Source organism: Numenius arquata, chromosome 2, assembly GCF_964106895.1.
Source record: "Numenius arquata chromosome 2, bNumArq3.hap1.1, whole genome shotgun sequence".
Classification (NCBI taxonomy): domain Eukaryota; kingdom Metazoa; phylum Chordata; class Aves; order Charadriiformes; family Scolopacidae; genus Numenius; species Numenius arquata.
The window spans coordinates 79,660,696-79,679,406 of record NC_133577.1 but is presented as its reverse complement, the minus strand read 5'-3'; the positions used below and the strand labels follow the sequence as shown (position 1 = coordinate 79,679,406).

General features: G+C 46.7%; 1 protein-coding gene across 1 annotated transcript; it reads left to right on the top strand.

Moving 5' to 3' along the window:
* Positions 1-160: 160 nt before the first annotated feature.
* On the top strand, positions 161-18,396 carry ERP27 (endoplasmic reticulum protein 27). The gene is made up of 7 exons (XM_074144248.1): positions 161-281; positions 498-598; positions 3,442-3,579; positions 6,856-6,969; positions 9,962-10,087; positions 16,943-17,140; positions 17,869-18,396. Exons 1-7 carry the CDS (start codon positions 161-163, stop codon positions 17,905-17,907), a joined length of 837 nt encoding a protein of 278 aa, XP_074000349.1. The 3' UTR covers positions 17,908-18,396.
* Positions 18,397-18,711: the final 315 nt, after the last annotated feature.

The window sequence follows — 18,711 nt, the reverse complement described above, 5'->3', positions numbered from 1 at the left end:
CTGCACAGCAGGCAGGGGTTCTCTCCTGGTCAGGTGGTTATCTCAGGAGCTGAAGGCTTCACCCTGGGCCAGGTGCTCCTTTCCCACTGCCCCAGGAGTGACTGTGGGCCCCTGCAGCAGCTGACGTGTCTTTCACCGAAGAGAGGACAAGCAGTGTGGCATGGTGAGGAGAAGGCAAGCTGGCACCATGGGCACCTCCATCTTCCTGTGCCTCTTCGTTCTCCTGCTCACTGGGGGCTCCCCAGCAGGGTGTGCTGGAGATGGCAGCTCTTCATCCCATGGTAAGTGAGTTTTCCTCCTGGCTCAGGGAAAAGGGTGGGTCTGCTGTGGGGAGACCTCCTTATGCTGGGTCTCCTTACCCAGAGTATGCTGTGCAAGCATGTTGAGCTTGCAGGAGAGGTGTGGGTGGGCATGTAAGGGGGAGGGATGCTTGTGTGCGTGTTGGGTGAGCCTCTTTGAGCTGGTCTTTGTGACCAATCCTGGCCTCTCTTCTCCAGCCACAGTGGGCACTGCAGAGAAGCCTGTCCCGTTGAGCAGCGTTGCAGACGCCGAAGCCTTCGTTGACGGTGCAGAGGTGGCGGTTGTTGGATTCTTCCAGGTGTGTTCATAACACCTCCCCTCTCCCAGCTGTGAGCCCTGTCCCACCCTGACAGGAGCGTGGGGGCTGGATGTGGCATAAACACCTTCCAAAGGCAACTTCTGTCCCAAAAAGTGCTGGGTCTGTGACAGGCATGTAGAGGGGTTTGTTGACAGGTCACAAGGAGAATGCCAGGAATTCGGTCTGTGTGTGGAAAGGGAAATGGAGCAAAGGAGGAAGGTGAAGGAGGTCACAGGAGTCCTGGAGGGGGAGAGAGGGAAATGCTGCAGGGGAAGCAAAACTGGAACGTGGGTGGCAGAGAAACAGTGCTGGTAAGGGGTAAGTGGGAATGTCAGTTGTTTGCTTTAGTCAGCAAAGACAGAGCAAGGCACTGCCTGCGCAACGGGGAAGCTGGGTCTCAGGGAGCAGCACTGGTGTGGGTCCTCTGAAGTCCAAGAGCATTTGCTCTCAAGGTGCAGCCTCCTCCCAGGGAGGTTGTAGGCATGGTCTCTCTGTCTTGCTGCTTCGTTCCCCAGAGTGGATATCCTTGGGATCTCTGCTCTCTGTGTCTAAATTCAGTTGAATTCAGTCAAAGGTATTAGAGTGACTGATGGGTGCGTGCCCCTTGCCCCCAGAATGGTGTGAATATTTTTCCTTAGGAAATAAGACAAAAATATGTATTGAGTTAGGGCACCATAAAACAGAGGCCTCTTTAACAGGATCCTCACTGGTTTTAAGGTTCCCAAGTTGCACCTTTTTTCCCCTTTTCCTTGAGCTCCACCCAAGGCTTCTGCTGACCACACACTACCTCATAGCTTCTGTCAGAGAAGATGTCATCCTTTCAAAAACAACTCCTTTCTGCAAGCTCCTTCCTCCTCCTGCCCCGTGCTGGGGGCTGGAGGGCAGCCTAGAGAGGGCTTAGTGAGGGATGATGGCACATTGCAGACAGCGCAGAGCGAGGACCAATGTTGCTGCCTCTGCAGCACAGGTAGCAACAAGTGCCTGAGCGCTGGAGGCTTCTGCCCCAGGGGCCTTGCTAGGCACCGATCACAGAGCAGCAGCCTCCTTGCCTTCAGCGCCCTTCACTCTCGCAGCACTACAGTCCTGCAAACCAGCCAGGCAACCTGCACACGCAGAACGACAGTGCACAGACCAGACGCCTCCTTCCCCCAGGGCAGCTGGCCGTGGTTGTGGCAGGGCTGTCCCCAGGGCACAGAGCCTCCTGCCCACCTATGGGCAGGGGACGGTGGCTTCTTGCCGGGTGAAACAACGCGAGGGCATAACAGCCGGTGTCTTGTGCCACCGCGGCCTCCCTCCTGCTGCAGGATTTCATTCGTCGGAGTCGACAGGATGCGGGGTCCCGGGGCAGGGAGGGGTGGCTGTGCCGTCCTGCAGCGTGGGGACAGCCCCGGCTGCCAGGAGCATGGGGCAGCCGCCAGCGACGTGTCGGGCATTCAGTGCCTGAAGCACGACAGGGCTGCATTTAAACAGTAGATAAAGACGTATGTGTGCCATGGGGGCTCGTCTTGGCCCTCTGCCCGAGAGTATATTCATCCAAATAATGTCCATGTTCTCTGTTAGCCATAAATTATTTCTCTGCTGCAGCCTTTCAATTCACTGCAGAATGCGGCTCGGCAAGCTCCCCTTATAATGAGCACGGCCTCCCTGACTGGGAACAGTATGCCATGATGGAAAAAACAGCACACTGCTCCAGAAACCCTGTGTGTCTGCAAGAAAGGGCCATGCTTGGCCTGATTAAACCCCAGCTTTCCCAGGAATGCTCCAAAACTCAGTGAGGTTATTCCCACCCCAGGCTTTTAGTGCTCTCACCAGAGCCATGTCAATGTGCTGGCATTTCCAAAACAAGTCACAAGAGTTGTTTTTCTTTGGATGCAGAAAGAATTTTGTTTTCCATTCTCTCTGGACTGAGCTGACGGTACAAACCAAAAAGAAAAACAAACCGATTTCCAAGCAGAGACTGTGTCTTGAGAATTTAAATCCAATAAGTAGAAGCATCAAAAAATACATCACTCAAAAGAAAAGCTGGGAATGGGAATAGCAAGGGAGGTTTTACTGCAGGCTAAGGCTGTAGCTAATGCTCTCACCGGAGAAAAGAGAATGAACCCGAAATTACTGAGAAACTGCCCGCTTCTATCCTTTGATGTATCTGCGTTAGCTACTTTTCAAAGGATATGTTTAAGACACCTTTTTAAAAGGAGCGAGGATACTGCTAATGCAAGGTGTTCAAAAATTGTAAACCCCTGACTCCAGAATCAAGGTTTCTTAGAAATTATGGTTTTATATATTTATTACACACACAGAAATATACATATGTATGTGTATATCTATTTAAGCGTGCTACATCCAGATTCTGGGTTTCTCCCCTCCCTTTTGAGATCTTTAGGGCTTCACATCACCACCTGTGTTACCTGTGAGCGCTGGAGCAAGAAGGGAGGTTCGGGAGAACTGGAAGGCACGATTCCCACGCTACCTGCTAGCTGTGGCTCACACCGACGCCGGCTGCCTCCCCCGATTTTGGGAGGAGAGCTGGGTGGCGGGGCGAGGGTTGGGGCGGGGGGGCATCTCTGCAGCAGATCCCTCCACGCAGGCAAAGTGACACACTTACCCCGGCGTCCCACCCCCGGGCTTCCCCTCCCTTTGGCTGCCCCCACCTCTCGGCCCTCTCCCCGCTCCCCCCGAGGGGGGGGGGGGCGGCTCTGCCGGGCGGCCGGTAGGTGTCGCCCTCGCACCACCTCCGGGCGGGCGGCGGTGGCGGGGGGATAAGGGGGGGGTCCCTGGTGGAGGCTCCGCTCATCAACCCCCCCTCCCCCCCCCCCCTCCGCCTTCCCCCTCTCCCTCCGCAGGAACCGGAGAGCCCCGAAGCGTCCCAGTTCCGCCTGGCGGCCGCCCGCATCCCGGAGGTGCCCTTCGGCCTCAGCAGCAGCCCCGCCGTCCTGTCCCGCTACGGCGTGGAGGCCAACACCGTCACGATCTTCCGCAGGGTGCGTGGGCTTGGGGTGGGGGGCATCCGCGGCACCGCCGCTGCCGTGGGACCCGGGGAGCTACGCGGGGCTGCTCCCCGAGCAGGTCCCTCCCCGTGCAAAAGGCAGCGTCTACAAAATTAACGTGGTGGTTTAGGGGTTCCCCTGCCTGCCGGTTTTGGGGAGAGAAGCTCTAGGGCAAGTGTCTAAAAGCTACCTGCAGTTACGGTACAGAAGAAATGAAATCTTTGGGCAGTAGTGATAAAGAAGAAGGTTAAAGCTGCTCATCTCACCTCAGAGCAAGCAAAAAAAAAACCCCAGCTTGTTATTGACAGTCACTCTGCTTGTCCACCTAAAAGGCACGTCTCTAGAGCTTCCTGCCCCAAAGAGGTCTTTTGCTTTTCACTTGCAGAGTTCCCATCACTGAGACACGCAACACGTATTACACCTGATAAGATTCTCGATTTTAAGACCTCCCGTGGATCTGGTTCAGCCCCGAGTGCTTTGCAAAGAATGATGTCTGTGTTTCTCAGTGACCTGCCTGGAGCTCAGTGTTACTTGGATGGGGTTTCCTTGGCTTTTGAAAGGCTCCTGAGACACAGGAAAAGCATCTAGAGGCCATGTTACAATGGATCAACACAGCAGGCTTGGTATCAAATTTTGCCAAGTGTCACTTCAGGCAGAGCAAAGCTGTCTCCCTGGGTGCACAACTTTTCCATCGTGACTGAAACCAGAGCCAGACTGGGTGTCTGCATTTACGGATGCTCTGCCACCAACAGAAATCCCAAACACTCTTTTCTGTCTCCTCTACTGTGGTTTGTAGAGTTAGTCCCTAAATATGCTTTGGGCATGGGCCCATTAAAAATGTTACTTTCCAGTTTCTTGGGGAAGGATGCTGTGCGAGGTCAAATCTTTGTTGACTCCAGCTGTAAGTGCTGGTGCCTCACTGAATTTGAAGTTATGTTTGGTGAAATTTATGGAGTCGATATCAGCTATTGTGTCACCAGAGCTCTAAGCACACAGGGTGGGTGGGTGGGATGGGGACACACTAAACTAAATGTGGCAGCTTGGCCAAGTTCTAGATCCAGGTTGTATGAAAGTTGGACAAAGCCAGTTTGTTCCCCCTTCTTTCTCATCATTTCCTGCACCGTGTTTACCACTGGAATTATCCAAATAATTCAAAGAGAATGATCTAAGAGTGAGCAATAGGTAGGCAGGTCCTTTTATTTAACCTTTTATTTGCTATGTGCAGATGTTGCAATTTGGAGCAACACCCATCTTAGTTTTGGTTCTTAGTCATGGTGGTTTTCTTCCCAAAATGTTGAAAAGATCCTTTGTTTTTGAGCTGTGGCAGATAGTGAGGATGACTGCATTGGGAGGGTGCTTGATAAAAGAAAGTGTCTGGACTGTTGGAATTTGGATAATATTGAATATTCTTTGTTCACAGTCCAGTTTTTGCAGCTGAACTCTTGTTTAATAGGGAAAAACAACCAAGATACTAACACACTAGTCAGGTTCAAATGTGGTTGACAATGCACTTGTCTAATTGTCAGTTTTTCTTAAATTAAGTTATTCAGACACATTATTTTTTCTTTTATTCTGTGCTGAATACTGTGTAGGAGTAAGAGGCCAGAGATAAAAAGGAAAAGAAAAAAGATCTGAGACAGGAACTTGGAATCAAATACCCATTTGAAGAATACAAAGATGCGTGACCAGGACAGCAGTGAATCAGAGGCATAAACTCATTTTTTCTTTGCTTTTGCAGAGTATGAAACATGTATAATGCTTAGACGTTTAAAAGATAATTACAGTAGTAGGAGGAGCTGCTGTCAACTGGTGAGACTTCTTTGCATATAGCGGAGAGAAACTGTTTTATTCACTTGAGGAATCTGGCCTGATAGATCTAAAAAGAACATAATTAACAGATGCTAATAAGCTGGTTATATGGAATGATGAAGACATTTTGATCAGAGCTTCAACTATTAGATGCAGAATATTTTCCAGCCTTATTTTCTTGAAATCATAAATGTTGAGCTCAGATTTAGGACATTATTATCCCAAAATGGATGTCAGGTGTTTCCAGAAGCCCATAAAAGTCAAGGAAAGACTTTCTGTGGAGTCCAGGGTGCTTTGGATTGGTTCCCAATGTCTGTCTGATCTCACCCGCCCAGGTGTTGCACTGCCCTGATCCCATTTACTTGACTAGAGCTGCCCTTTCTTTTTATGCAGGAGCAAATCTGTGAGAGGATTCAGGCTGCACAGTCTGAAAAGCACCAGTTTGAATTGCCACACAGGGCACCGTGTCCCCCCTACCAGATCAAAGACCTTGCCAATGACCACAGAGCAGCAAAAAGGGCTTCAGATGTCTGCACACCACTGGAAAAACTAACACAAGCTTTTTCAGAGGTCATTCAGATGCAGAGAATAAAATCTGGGGTGTGCATGTGGACCTTTCCTCAGCCCCAAGAACCTCATTCAACATGTGTATCAAAGGCCTTCAAATCTCAAACTTTGATCCTATTGCGTGTCAGAGCCCAGCGTCCCCATGGCTCAACTCGGTCACGTCCTGTGGTGGTCCTGCTCAGCAGCTCTGCCCCTTTGGGTGGTTTAGCTATCATTCAATGGTGGCCTGCTTTTTTTCTGTTTACCAGGTCAAGCAAACCTCAATCAAATCATATCGTTTGGGCAAGGGGGTGGAGTGTGGGGAGATGTTTCCTCTAAAGCTAAAATGTGCTGGGCTTGATTTTTTTTTTTTTTTTTCTGCTGTACTGGAAAAAAAATACTTTTTTTATTGGAGAGATTTCCTGCTTGCACAATGTTTCCAGGAAATCCATACAGGCCTGTGCCAATGTTTATTACTTGTAGAAGAAATAGAATAAGCAGATGAAGATTAAGAAAGGGATGTAAAGCCAAAATCGATGTGAGGAGTTAGGCTATTTAATGATCTCTCCCCACAATGCCTAGAATAGTTTATCAGCTAATCCTCCCTGTCTCCAGTGCATCAGGAGCTGATACTGTAGGGATGTCTGGAGCGCTCAGTGATTTCTGTTATCCCATGAGTTTGCCTTGTCCTTAGGAGACTGAAGGGGTGTGGAAGATCCTTATCCTGAAGTGCAGGCTGATCTCTGTAGGTCTAACAGCTCTGGACCTCCAGAAGTGGGAATTATGTGGTGGGGGTGAGAGGAAGACAGTGTCCCAAGGGTGGGTGTCTCCATCAGTTACAACCGTCAGCGCCTCTGGAGAAGGTGCTGAGAGGAGAGGACAGCTGTGACTCTGAGTGTCTTTGCATGTCTTCAGGTAGACAATGACCGGAGGGATCTGGTTATGAACAACAAAGATATTGATGCTGAGAAGATGATTCGTTTCGTTCGGATGAATGAGCTCCGCCTGGTGACAGAGTACAACCCTGTGGTAATTATCAGCTCCCTATAGCCCTCACCCTGGTGGTTGCCTCATCCTCATGGATGTCCTCTGGCACAGAAGTTTGCACATCTAGATGTGTGCAAGGGTTGTTGCGACGGTGTGGATGGGGTTGGGGAAGCCACGCAACTCTTTGCTGCTACTCCATATGGGAAGTGGAAGCAGATGCTGTGCTGGGGCGTGCGAGTGGGGTGGGGAGAGGAATGGAGACGTCGCGGTTCCTTTACACTTCCAATAAATTTGGGGTGTTGATAATGTCCCAGTTCGAGGTAGAGAGTTCCACTTCTTACCACTCCTGCTGGCAGTGCTGCTTCCTTCCATGGGCATTTGCCATGTTGTGGCATGCCTGCAGACCCTGCTCAGCCATGATCCCGTCTCTTTGGCTGAGAAGCCTTGAGAAACATGGAAACTTGAGTGACCTACTCCAAGAAGGCAGGCTTTTCTTTATCACCCAGCACAAAGGGCTTGACATAAGGCTGGCTATTTGAAGGCATATTCAAGAGCCCATTGGAAACTTCCCAAGCAAAATTTTCCCCATCCCCTCCATCCAGAATTCATCAGTTCAACAACAACAACAGTCAGACATAGGATGCTTCCATGTTGGCAATCGTCACTAGCTCACCCACTTGACTGGTAGTCACTGGGTCTCAGTGACTCTCCTCTATAGAGGGTGACCAGGGATTTAGGCTCCCCTGAAATCTCAGCAGTTCACTGGGCTCGTAGCTGCGGAGCCAATAGGTCTTAGAAGCTCAGATGGCCACAAGGCTGAGACTTTCTAATTGCTGATGGAATCTTTTGTGGAATTCTGAATAGCTGCAACAGTGCTGACCAGGTTGAACTTAATCAAATGAGAATGGCCCAACCTGTTTGAAAGCTACACCTTTTCAAACTGATACCAAGGATCAGCCAAGAGGTCTGCCACATTCCCCAGCTCAGGTGCAGCCTGCCAGTTGAGAGAGCATTTTGTTTTGGAAATGCAACATTTTGTTCCCAAAATGAAATACTGTAGAAATTCTGGTTTTTTCTTTTCTTTTTTTTTTCTTTTCTTTTTATTTTTTTTTAAACAAAGCAGATTTGGTTTTTTATCTTGATAAGGGATGTGAAAAAAAAACCTTTCAAAATCATGGAATATTTCTATGGACAGAAAAGCTATATCCTGCCCCACTGTCCCTACAGCCCTTTGAGAACACCCAAGGAAAGTGTTCTCAAGTCACGTCAATGGGGATGTTCTTGTTGTCTTTATAGGTTCCAGGTCTTCTGAAGCCTTAGAGCCTCTGCTGCACCTTTTGGCAATTCATTACATTGTGGCCCTTTATTCATGTATTTCTGCTGATGCTTTGGGCTCTTGCTCTGGGGTATCCTGTTTGGCACCCAGGCTGTCTCCCGGTCCGAGAAGTCCTGAGCTCTTCAGCTGGTCCCCTCCACCCTGACTGGCAGTTACACGTTGTTCCAGTTTTTTTCTCTGACACTCTGGACTCCTATCAAGGTGCTGCAATTAACAGTGCCTCCTGCAGTCCCCGGCCCGAAGCCTTCCCAGTTCCTCTAATATAGCTTGTTTTTTCATAAATATTTATTCCCAGTGCATATGCTGTTTACATCTAAGAATGCTGCAGAGGCTGGGGTCACGCGGATCACATGGAGCACTGCCAAGAGTTTCTCTCCCCATCTTGGGGCCCTTACTGTTTCGCCCACGTACTTTAGGAATTTTTAGGCAATGCTTACCCTGTGTGCTTTCCAGGAGGGTCAGATGTGACCCAGCCGTGTTGATGAGCTCTGCTGATGGCTCTTACACAAGGTTGCATGGACAGGCACACCTTTGTCTCGAGCTGCTGGAGGAACTGTGGCTCTGGCCCTGCCTGCTCTTAGCCCAGCCTTGTCGTGGCCCTTGGTGCTGGCCAGCTTCACCCTCACCTTCAGCCCCATCCTCTCCCATGCGGTCTTCTAATGCTCTGCAGCCTTGGCGTGCATCCCCTCTACTCTCTCCTGCCGTGTCTGAGCATCACCAGAGAAGAGAAGGGATACAAAATGTCTGATAAACATTAGGCTAACAGCAGAGTCCCAGCTGCCAAAAATTAGATGCTTTGCAGTGCCTTTGCCAGCATGCACTCCCTGACCCCTTCCATATTACTCTTGGAACGTGTGGAAACTTTCTTCTCCCACTGGCGGGGAGCTGCCCAGTCTGCGCCTCCGTGGTTTCAGTGGCAGAAGGGAGGCAGCAGGTCTGGCCCGGCTGCTGTTTAGTTTGAGGGAGAGGCTGCAGGAAGCGGGCAGGAGGAGAAGTGAGATGATGAGTGAGTGCCTGGAGATGGTGCAGCAGCTTCTTGGGCAGTGCCAGCCCTGTCTCCTCACAGAGGCCAGTGTGCGCTGCCTGCTTGGCCCTTGCTCAGGGGATGAGGGACAGCCAGGTCTTCTCCCACTGCAGGACTGCAGAGGCAATTTTAACCCTTGGAACTCTGCAGTGTCCAGGCCCTGGGGTCGCTGAAACTCATCCCCATCGTACACACAGCTTAATGCTAAAGAAAGGAAAAAAGGGGAGACACCAGCCCTAACACCACAAATCCTTCCCACTTTCTTCCTCCTATTTCAGATGTGCTGAACCTCAGCGATTCAGGGCACCCTTATGTTCAGTGTTTGCTGTCCTTCCCTCTCCATTTCCTTGCCCCTCTAGACTTCAGTTTGCTGTATCCAGGCAGTCCTCCTGCCTCGTCACTGGCTGTTCTGAGGCACGTGATGAACTGTTGTGGTCTTCAGACTCTCATATTGGGAATAAGCAAAACCAGGAGTTTTGAAACTTCCGCAAAGAACCCAGATTGAATCACTCCTGCTTTAAAGAAAGCTGTCCTGCTTGTGAGGCTGATTTGCAAAGAAATCTCAGCTGAGACATGAGGATTGATGTCCCTCTGGAAGGGCATCCGATGTGGATTGAATGTTCTCAGTCTCCTTGTCTGTGTGTTTCTGTCTGTGCTGGCCGTGTTTTCGGCAGACAGCAATAGGTGTGATGCAGAGTTCGCTCCAGCTTCACCTGCTCCTGATCACAGACAAGATGTCCCCAAAACACCCCGAGCGAATGCGCAAGTATCGGGCGGCTGCAGAACTCTTCAAGGGGAAGGTAAGTCCAAACAGAGAGGAAGGGGAGTCATTAGCGAGAAAAAAGGGAGAAAAGTGAATCTTTCCGTGGATGGGGAGGACATAATCTTCTTCTCTGTGCATTAAGGAAGCAAAGGCCAGGTGGTAGGAAAAGAGGATTAGCTGGATGTTTTAAGTGGAGCGGTTGGATCTGTTCACCTTTTGCCAGTTTGCCTCCTTGTGGGGAAAATATGCTCTGCATCCCTGGAAGTGTTTAAGACCACGCTGGAAAGGGCTTTGAGCAACGTAGTCTAGTGGAAGGTGTCCCTGCCCGTGGTGGGCGTGGGGGCTTGGAACTAGGTGGTCTTTAAGGTTCCTTCCAACCTAAACCATTCTGTGATTCTGTGATCCTGCTCCTCTGCTCCCTCAGTGGGACATCATGTACTTCCTTGCTTCTGGTCCAGTTTTGTTCCCTTGCAGTGGGAGAGGACAAACAGCTGCTGCACTTCAGTCTGGTGATGGTTGCATTCCAGTGGTGTGAGAGGTGATTTTGTGTATACAGCTTGCAAGATGCCAAGGAGCATTATATAAGTGACCAGACAGCAATTAATGTCGTGGTGCTTCTTAACCCTTAGCTTTCTGGGTGGATCCTGGGGAAATAGGTATTTTAAAGAAGTCGCAAATGGGTTTGTTGGATTTTCCACACTAAGGTGATGGGATATATGGGGTCTTCCAGAGAAATTTTGTCTGGTTCCCACCCCTCTGTGGGCAGAGCTCCCCAGGTAGTAAATCTTCCCGTGGCTGATTCTCTGGCAGCAGCTGGATTACAGGGGAATTTGTGTCCAGGGAACAGAGGAAGGAACTGCCAAGCAAAGGAGAACTGGGAACAACAGGAAGGCATTTGGGGCAAGGGAGAACACAGATGGGAGGAGGAAGAAGGTTACAGCAGTGGGGAAGGCTGAGTTCAGAGGCAGTGGAAGAGATCTTCCTGGAATAAGAATGGAGCAGGAAGGAGTTGGGGTTTGAGAACAAGAACATCTGCGTGCATCTGTTTGTGGCACTGAAGGGATAGATTAAATATCAACTACATCCTCGTCTTCAAATGGAGAGGCCACCTCAGAACTGTGTGCCCTCAAAAGTCTTGAGACTTGTTTACGGCAGGACTACTTTGGACATTGCTACCTGTCCCACCCATTGTCAAGAGACCAGGCAGAAACCATTTACCTGAAAAATTCCAGCCATTTCATGTGAGATGTGTGTTATAGTGACACCATTATCACTGTCCTCCATGGGTAGCAGAGTCTGATACAGGTGTCCCTCAAGCAGCTAAGTCTTCTGACACAGCACGTTGCTGTTTAGCATCACTATCCTTTGCCGATCCAGCTGCAGCTAGTTTTCTCTTCATGCGACATGCCTCGATCTGAGACAATGTGAATAATTTTCCTAGAAATACTTCACAAAACACTGCATAAAATGTTGTACTGAAGTCCAGATAATTTATAAATTGCCAGCAAGCCAAATCTAACTTTTTTTTCATTCATGCAGGCAAGTTTCCCACCGAATCAGTCTAGAGGTTTGCCAGAGTAAAATACAGAGGTTAAAGATGTGGGATTTAACTAATTTTTTCCACTTTACTGCAGTGGTACTGCAGGACATGTAGATGAAGGGACTTCACGAAGGAGTCTAATAAGTTGATTCCCAAAGGAATCCCAAAGGAGTGGCACTCTGAGGAGTAAACTGTGATTTGGACTGCTCTGTTACCAAGCAGTAAGAGAGAGCTAGGATCCCTCTATTTGGGTCTTAGATCTGGATACTAAGGAGTAAGCAGAGCGATATGCCCACTTAGGTTTTTCTCCATTGCTCTGTCATGTAGAAAGCCATGGATTAGTTTGGGTATCAGAAGTAGCCACTGCACGATACCATGGAAATCTCTGCTGCCTCGTTTTCCTAAATGGAGTTATCTGTTGAGGACTACCAAGATAACTAAGGTTTACTTCAAAATAAGTAAAGTAATGAGTAGATTTTGTCTTTTTGTGGCTCGCAGATTGTCTGTGAATAAATGCAAGATTCTTGACTTGAATTTTATTCAGGATTACCAGTGAATAATTCATAACCTGTGGGCTGGTGATGAAAGGCTTGTTTGTACTGTGGGATGAGTGCTGTCAGTGGTTTGAGCAAGGAATCATTGCTGTGCAGTGGAGAGGTGTTCAGGCTCCCTGTGAGCGTGTACCACTGCAGCCAGCAGTGCTTCACCGTGACTGCAGAGTGTTGGAACAGAGTGGGGAGACTCAGTGTGTGTTGCATCTTCTCCACAATGCCAGTGCAGAACACTAACAGAGCCTCAAAGGGGTTCCCAAGCAGGGAAAGGGGTACCGATCCTTTCACACATCTCTGCTGCGCTTTGAGGGAGGAGGAGTCCTTGTCATTGCCATCACCAGGTGGAGGGAGAAGAGAAACTTGTTGCTTGAATTGATGAAGAGATAAAGAGGAACCGCTGCTGCTGAGTTGTCTGACCCCAAAGAGTGAAGAAAATCATAGAATCATTTAGGTTGCAAAAGACCCTTAAGATCATCAAGTCCAACCGTTAATGGATCATGAGGAGGTGATTCACCTGCAAGATCCTGGATTATGGCCCCTTCATCTCTGGTTTATCATCTTTTTGTTTTTGCCTGAGAGGAAGCTGAGGTTTTCAGCTGGAGGATCCTTGAGGCTGTATGGTGAGGACCATTATTTGAAAACAGCTTGAACTGCACCCTGAGCAGCAGTGAGTGTCTGAAGGCGGCCTAGATTCCTCTAGATTTTATCCTGGAACCTGGGGCCTATAAAATGCTGGGGAGGAAAGCGCAAATGTTAGATGATGCTAAGCCATCGAGAGCTGACAAGAATAAGAGGAAATATGGTACTTTTCTAGCAGACACTGAGAAACAATTGTGGGTGGGTAACAGTGAACAGACAGAGCTCAGAGCACTGCAGCTGCAGGAGTGAATCCACCAGCCTTCTTGGAAGGATCCCACTGCAATCAAATATGTACTTATTTGAGAAAGTACTGCCAAGAGTCCAGGCTTTCTACTGGAAAGGAAGTGTCAGGGTTTGTGTTGCTGAGCCAAACTGGCATCAACATCTTCAGTTTTCTTTCCACAGTATCAGAGTATAACATGACAATTACAGGTGGTGTACCTCGAGTGTTTGCTCAGGTTTCAAGAAGGTGATGCTGGGAGTTACAAAACCAGCTTTTGCTGCAACTGATATAACTGGTTTACAATGTCAAAATGATTTGGGTGGAAATGTTTGCAAAGTCCCTTTTAATTTATATGTAGGCCCATTTAGAAATAGGTTCTGAGAAACTCCTGAGAGTCCTTCAGGAGTTCTTCCACGGAAATGAAAGGACAGTGCCCTTTCTCTTGCAGACAGTCATTCATACACTTTTTTATTTTTCGTGTCAGACATTGATGGCTCCAGAACTGAAAGACATAATATTTAGAGTTGCCTCTTTTAGCCATAAACAGGGGAACCTGTAAATGCGGGTTTTCTACGTCGCTTAGCAGATATCTACAGTAAAATTGTTTTTGTAGCTTGCTTCTTTAATAAATTCATGAGTTTTATAAACTCATGTTTTCATTTTGCTTTGATGTATTGTGTAAGCTATGTAAGAAATTACTCAAACTTCAGAATTTGGTCTTTTTGCTTGTACAGTCTCCACAAAGAATGAAGGTTGCAGCTCCATGAAGTTCAAAGTCAAATGCTGGACATGATGCTTGATCATCCTTCCTGTTTGTCTTCCTTAGAGGAAAAACTAAGCAACATCAAGTTGGTTTCTACCATTGCAGTACTATTTTCAATTAACTTTAATTCCTTGGGCAATAACATCATTCCCTATCTTAGTATTTACTGGGAACTCGATGTTCTAAAAGCACTGGGCTAGGAGTCAAGTTGTCAAGACATCAAGACAGCACCAGTGTACAAAATTTTCTGAAAGGGAGCTTATTGCAGGTGACAGTGCACAGATGATATCACACTGTGTTCTGTGTTCTTGGGTGTATCGTGTGGAGGGGAGAATTTGTGTTGGGAGTTCCTCATGCATGCAGGAGAACCTTCACTGCCTCTAGCAGCAGACCTCTGAAGGCAAAAAGACTGCTACAAAATGAAACAATTTCATGGATATCGTTTCAGAATGAAATAAACAGCTATTGTACAGCATAGTATAAAATAGAAAATGAAATTTCTGTTTTGGCTGGAACTACCTGGTTTCTAGCAGTGGTGAGAGAGTTGGCATTGTAAGTGGGATTTGTTTTGGTGAATTATAGCTTTGGTAAGTTGTCTGAGCTAAGGCTTTAGGCTCTTTTCAGCACTGGTAGAGAAGGACAGACATGTCCTTCCACCCCTTGTAAAATAAGTGGAATCAAGTGCCGTTTATTGTACTATTTATTGTAGAGGTTTCCTGGATGACTGGCTGAGAAAAGACTTAAGATCTGGATGGCAGAAGTTAGGCAAGGTGAATCTTGTCTCATGGTCAGTATAATTTTCCATGGTTACTGCATTCATTCTTTATGATTAGAGCTGGCTGGGAATCTCTGAACAAAATAAATTCCTCATGAGAAAATGCCAGTGCCAGCAGGTGGCATCTATTGTGGAAATGTCCTCATTGAGAAATCTGCTTGATTTCCAGCTGCTGAGGAGACCAGGCTTCCAGTGCTTGTGGTCTCAGTACCAATGCACCTTACAGGCTGCCTCACGGGTGTGACTTTGAAGCCACACAGGCCTTGGCAGGACCCCTGGAGCACATCCGGCATAGGATGTACAGCCTGTCCTTTTGCTGAAGGAGGATTTATCCCACATCACAGCACCCACCAGGAATGTGTCATTCTAAAATGCATGTGATAGGCATTAAGGTATCTTCTTTTGAGCGACAGTGGACAAACGCAATTGCTGTCTGTCCTGTATTTTTGGAATACAAGAGGGGAAGGAAACTTTTGCTGTGCTTTGGCACCCTGTAACTCCGTGAGCCAAATGTGAGTCATTAGAGAGATCCAGGTCAGGAACTGTGAATGATGATATCTCAGCCTTTCTAGCTGAGGGGACAGTTGTGTCTGTGTGTTTTCGTTTTCTTCTGTAAGGAATAAGGTGTTTGGAGTTCTAAGCCCCAATGTTTTTATTCTTGTATTCTTACTCTATTCTTTGTATTCATGGATAAAATATGTATAACTTTTTAGTTTTGGGAATTTTAACAAAGGCTGGAAGCTTGGTAAATTGAAGACTGTTGACTAACGTTTATTTATATTACCATTTTAAAATGCTAGTCATCTTTTTTAAAGGTGGAGGAGATTTTGTATAGAAAGTGACAACATTTAACAACCTAGGTATTTTAGGTGTGTTTTCTTTGATTAACTTGTTTAACATTTGATTAAAAAACTGTTGTTGTCTAGGGAATCTTTCACAGAGAAACCCAAAAGCTGGTGAATGAACTGGTGAAAATGTGATACTGTTTCCTGCACCAACCCTCTGAAAGTGCTTCCCTCCAAACTGGCCTCTGTTTCCAGTTTGCTAGTTGGAAGAAGAGCCCTAAAACATAAGTATTGCGGCTCCAGCTGAAAGCCTCTTCGATCAGGTCCTTGGACCTGGGACCCTTAGATTTGTGACCCTTCTCTAGCTTGGTGTTTTATCCTGCTCACTAGCATGTTGCCCTTGGGGCACAGTTGACTTTGGGAAGAGAAATTGCAAGTGGTAATTATCACATATCCAGTGAAAGTGTTGTTCCTGTTTCTGTATGGCAGTGATTATCTGCAATTAAACCTTACGCTAGCCTAACTATCTCTCCTTCCCATAGGCTGTTGCCTAGGAAAGTTTCCAGATATATTTGGTTTTTTATAGGACATAAATTTAATAAAGTAAAGAATTTGAGATTTACCAAGTTTATTTTTGGAGAAGAAAAAAGTTCTGAACTAACTTGAGTGTTCTTGATTGAAAAGAAAGAAAAACATGAGTCACAGCCTGGGAACTGGGCACAACATCTTCACATCACATTACTTTTCTTTTTTTAAACTCTTCTTTTTTCTTGTGTAAGTTAAGTCATATCCATGTCCATAGGTACTTTGAGTATGCTATGCCCAGTAGACTGCATAGGATAAAGAAAAGATAAAATGATGCATGTTAGCCGGATGTTTGTTTCATTAACTTGGGTGTGACCTGTCAAGGGATTCTATTTAATCGACTCACTGATTAAATTTTCAATTGCTGCATTTATTTTCTTTTATAAAATTTATACGTAATGTTTGTATTTAGTATTAACAGATAATTTAACAAAGATTTTTGAGATAGATATATATTTTGTTGATAATCTTTCAGATTCCAACATTTTCAATTTGTACCAATTCCAACTGCATCTATAAGATCTCAGTTGAAATTTACTCTAAAAATAAAATCATGCAGTTGGTCACCAATTCTGATAAATCCATACTGTTGAATTATCCCAGCAGAATCCTAATCCTTGGCTTGATCGTGCTCTCCAAGACTATTCGGGAGCCCAGAAAACTGTAGATCGTTCTCATCCTGACTTATTCGTTGTTGGGCTTCTCTCCTCAGGTCCGAACAATACTCCACTGTGCTGGGCTGTTTGGACATCAGTGTCTCACCAACAACTCCTGTTTCCCAAATGATTGCATCTTCATTTCTATTCACTACAGCTCACTTAAATACATCCTTTGTGTTTGGTACTCTCATGTTCATATCCTTGCAGGCTCCTGCTGCCCTATACTTTACTCCCACATTCTTGCAATTGATAGGTTTTCTCTAAGTCTTCATGAATATATCACTGCTAGTCTTCATATGATCACTGTTTGGGGATCTGTTTTCTCTCTCAGTTTCTGTTTTGCTCACCTTTCCTCTCCTATTTCCATCACAGATTCTCTTCATCCTGTTAGACAGCAATTTGAAGAGCAATGAACGAACAGTGTCATTCTTCAAACTGAAGAAGTCCCAGCTGCCAGCTCTGGCTTTATTCCACTCACCAGATGAGGAGCAGGATGTGTTGACTCTGGATGAAGTCTCCGTTGAGCGTGTACAGGACTTCTGTAATCGCTTCTTAAAAAGAATGCAGAAGGTAAAGGGGGACTCCTGTACAGTCTACAGGAAGTGGGGATCTTGTAGGGCAATGCTGGTTCTCATAAGGCTCTTGAAGAAGATGACTGCAGTTCCTTGAACTGCTCCTCCCCACCCCTGCCACCTTCTCTTTCATTTTCATTTGCACCTGAATATCAGAAAAGCATCAGATCTAGAGCAGAGCAGAGATGGATGTCTTTGCAGATTCTCTTTCTTCGTTGACCTCTGCCTTCTAGTCTACAGCAGGAAGATTTCACTGACCTTTGCAACTGCATGAAGGTCTTGGTGAAGCATCTATTTTCTGGGAACAGCAGCAGGGGAGACAGAGTGAAAGGTGCTTTTAGACACAGAGAATGGGGGTGTGGGATGGCAGCACATGAGAGGATCAGAGAGACAGTGGCATGGATAGGAAGGAAATCTGTCATGAAGGCCACAGAACAGAGTACACAGACAAGGGATCAGGACTCTACCAGAGGAGAGGTCTCTGCTGGGAGAGAGACAATCTCCATTTTCATTCAGTGTTAAGAGTTCCCTCTCTGTGAAAGCTCATCTTCCTATACCACAGAAGCTTTGTGTGTCGGAACCCCATGTTGTGCAACTGCAATGGGATAGGCAGGGCAGTGGCATAGACAGCAGAGGGAGGTGTTTAAGTTGGTTTATTTCCTTTTATCACTGTGCTGAGAAACCGAGCAACTTCAAAACTGATTTCATGCCTCTAATATGTTTTAGAAAGAAGACGAACCCAAGGAGAAGAATGAGGAGCTCTGATTCTTTCTCAGCCAACAGGATGACTGTGCCCAGAGTCATCTGTTTCTGATGTATGAAGAGTTCACTGAGCCCTGCAGCTCAGGAATTCCTGGAATAGTAGGATTGAGGGGCCAAGTCAGTCACAGATTTCCATCTCCATACTATGTACATATATGCTCTCTGTCCTCTCTAGGAATCTCTTCTCGCTTCTCATTTGTTGGTTCCAGCTCTCTTTTCTCAGTACTCCAGGAGCTCTGGTATTGCCCTATGCTGTGTTGTTCCATGTCACCTTTGATGGAGCAAAGCGTGATATAGCAAAATGGCAATATCAGAGATAAAGCTTGTAGTTCTGAGATATCTGTTTCCCTCATTCTCTTTGCTTTTGGTGCCATGCTGGGATCCACTGACACTCTCCTGACATTAGGAACAGATTGGTTGCTTGTCATCACATGAACTTTTCCATTTATTTTACTAAATAAAGCACAAAGTACATAGCCTGAATTTTTATGCAAATACGTGATTTCCCACTCCCCATGTCTTTCACTTAAGGACAAAGCCGGTGCATTTCTGATGGAGTAAGCTCAAAAATCTCCTTTCTCTGAATTTAACCAGGCTTGCAATGCCTAACCAGTCAGACTGCTTGTTAAGAATCATTCCTCATGGAACTGGACCCGTCATCAACAGATATTTCCACCAGGATGAGAAATTTCTATGAAGGTTTGCAATCAGAACAATACTGGGTACAGTAGGTCTGAGCTGGTGCAGCAAAAATGAATGAGCCTAAGATGCAGATTGAGGCTAAGAGGAATGGGAAGTGTGGCAGAA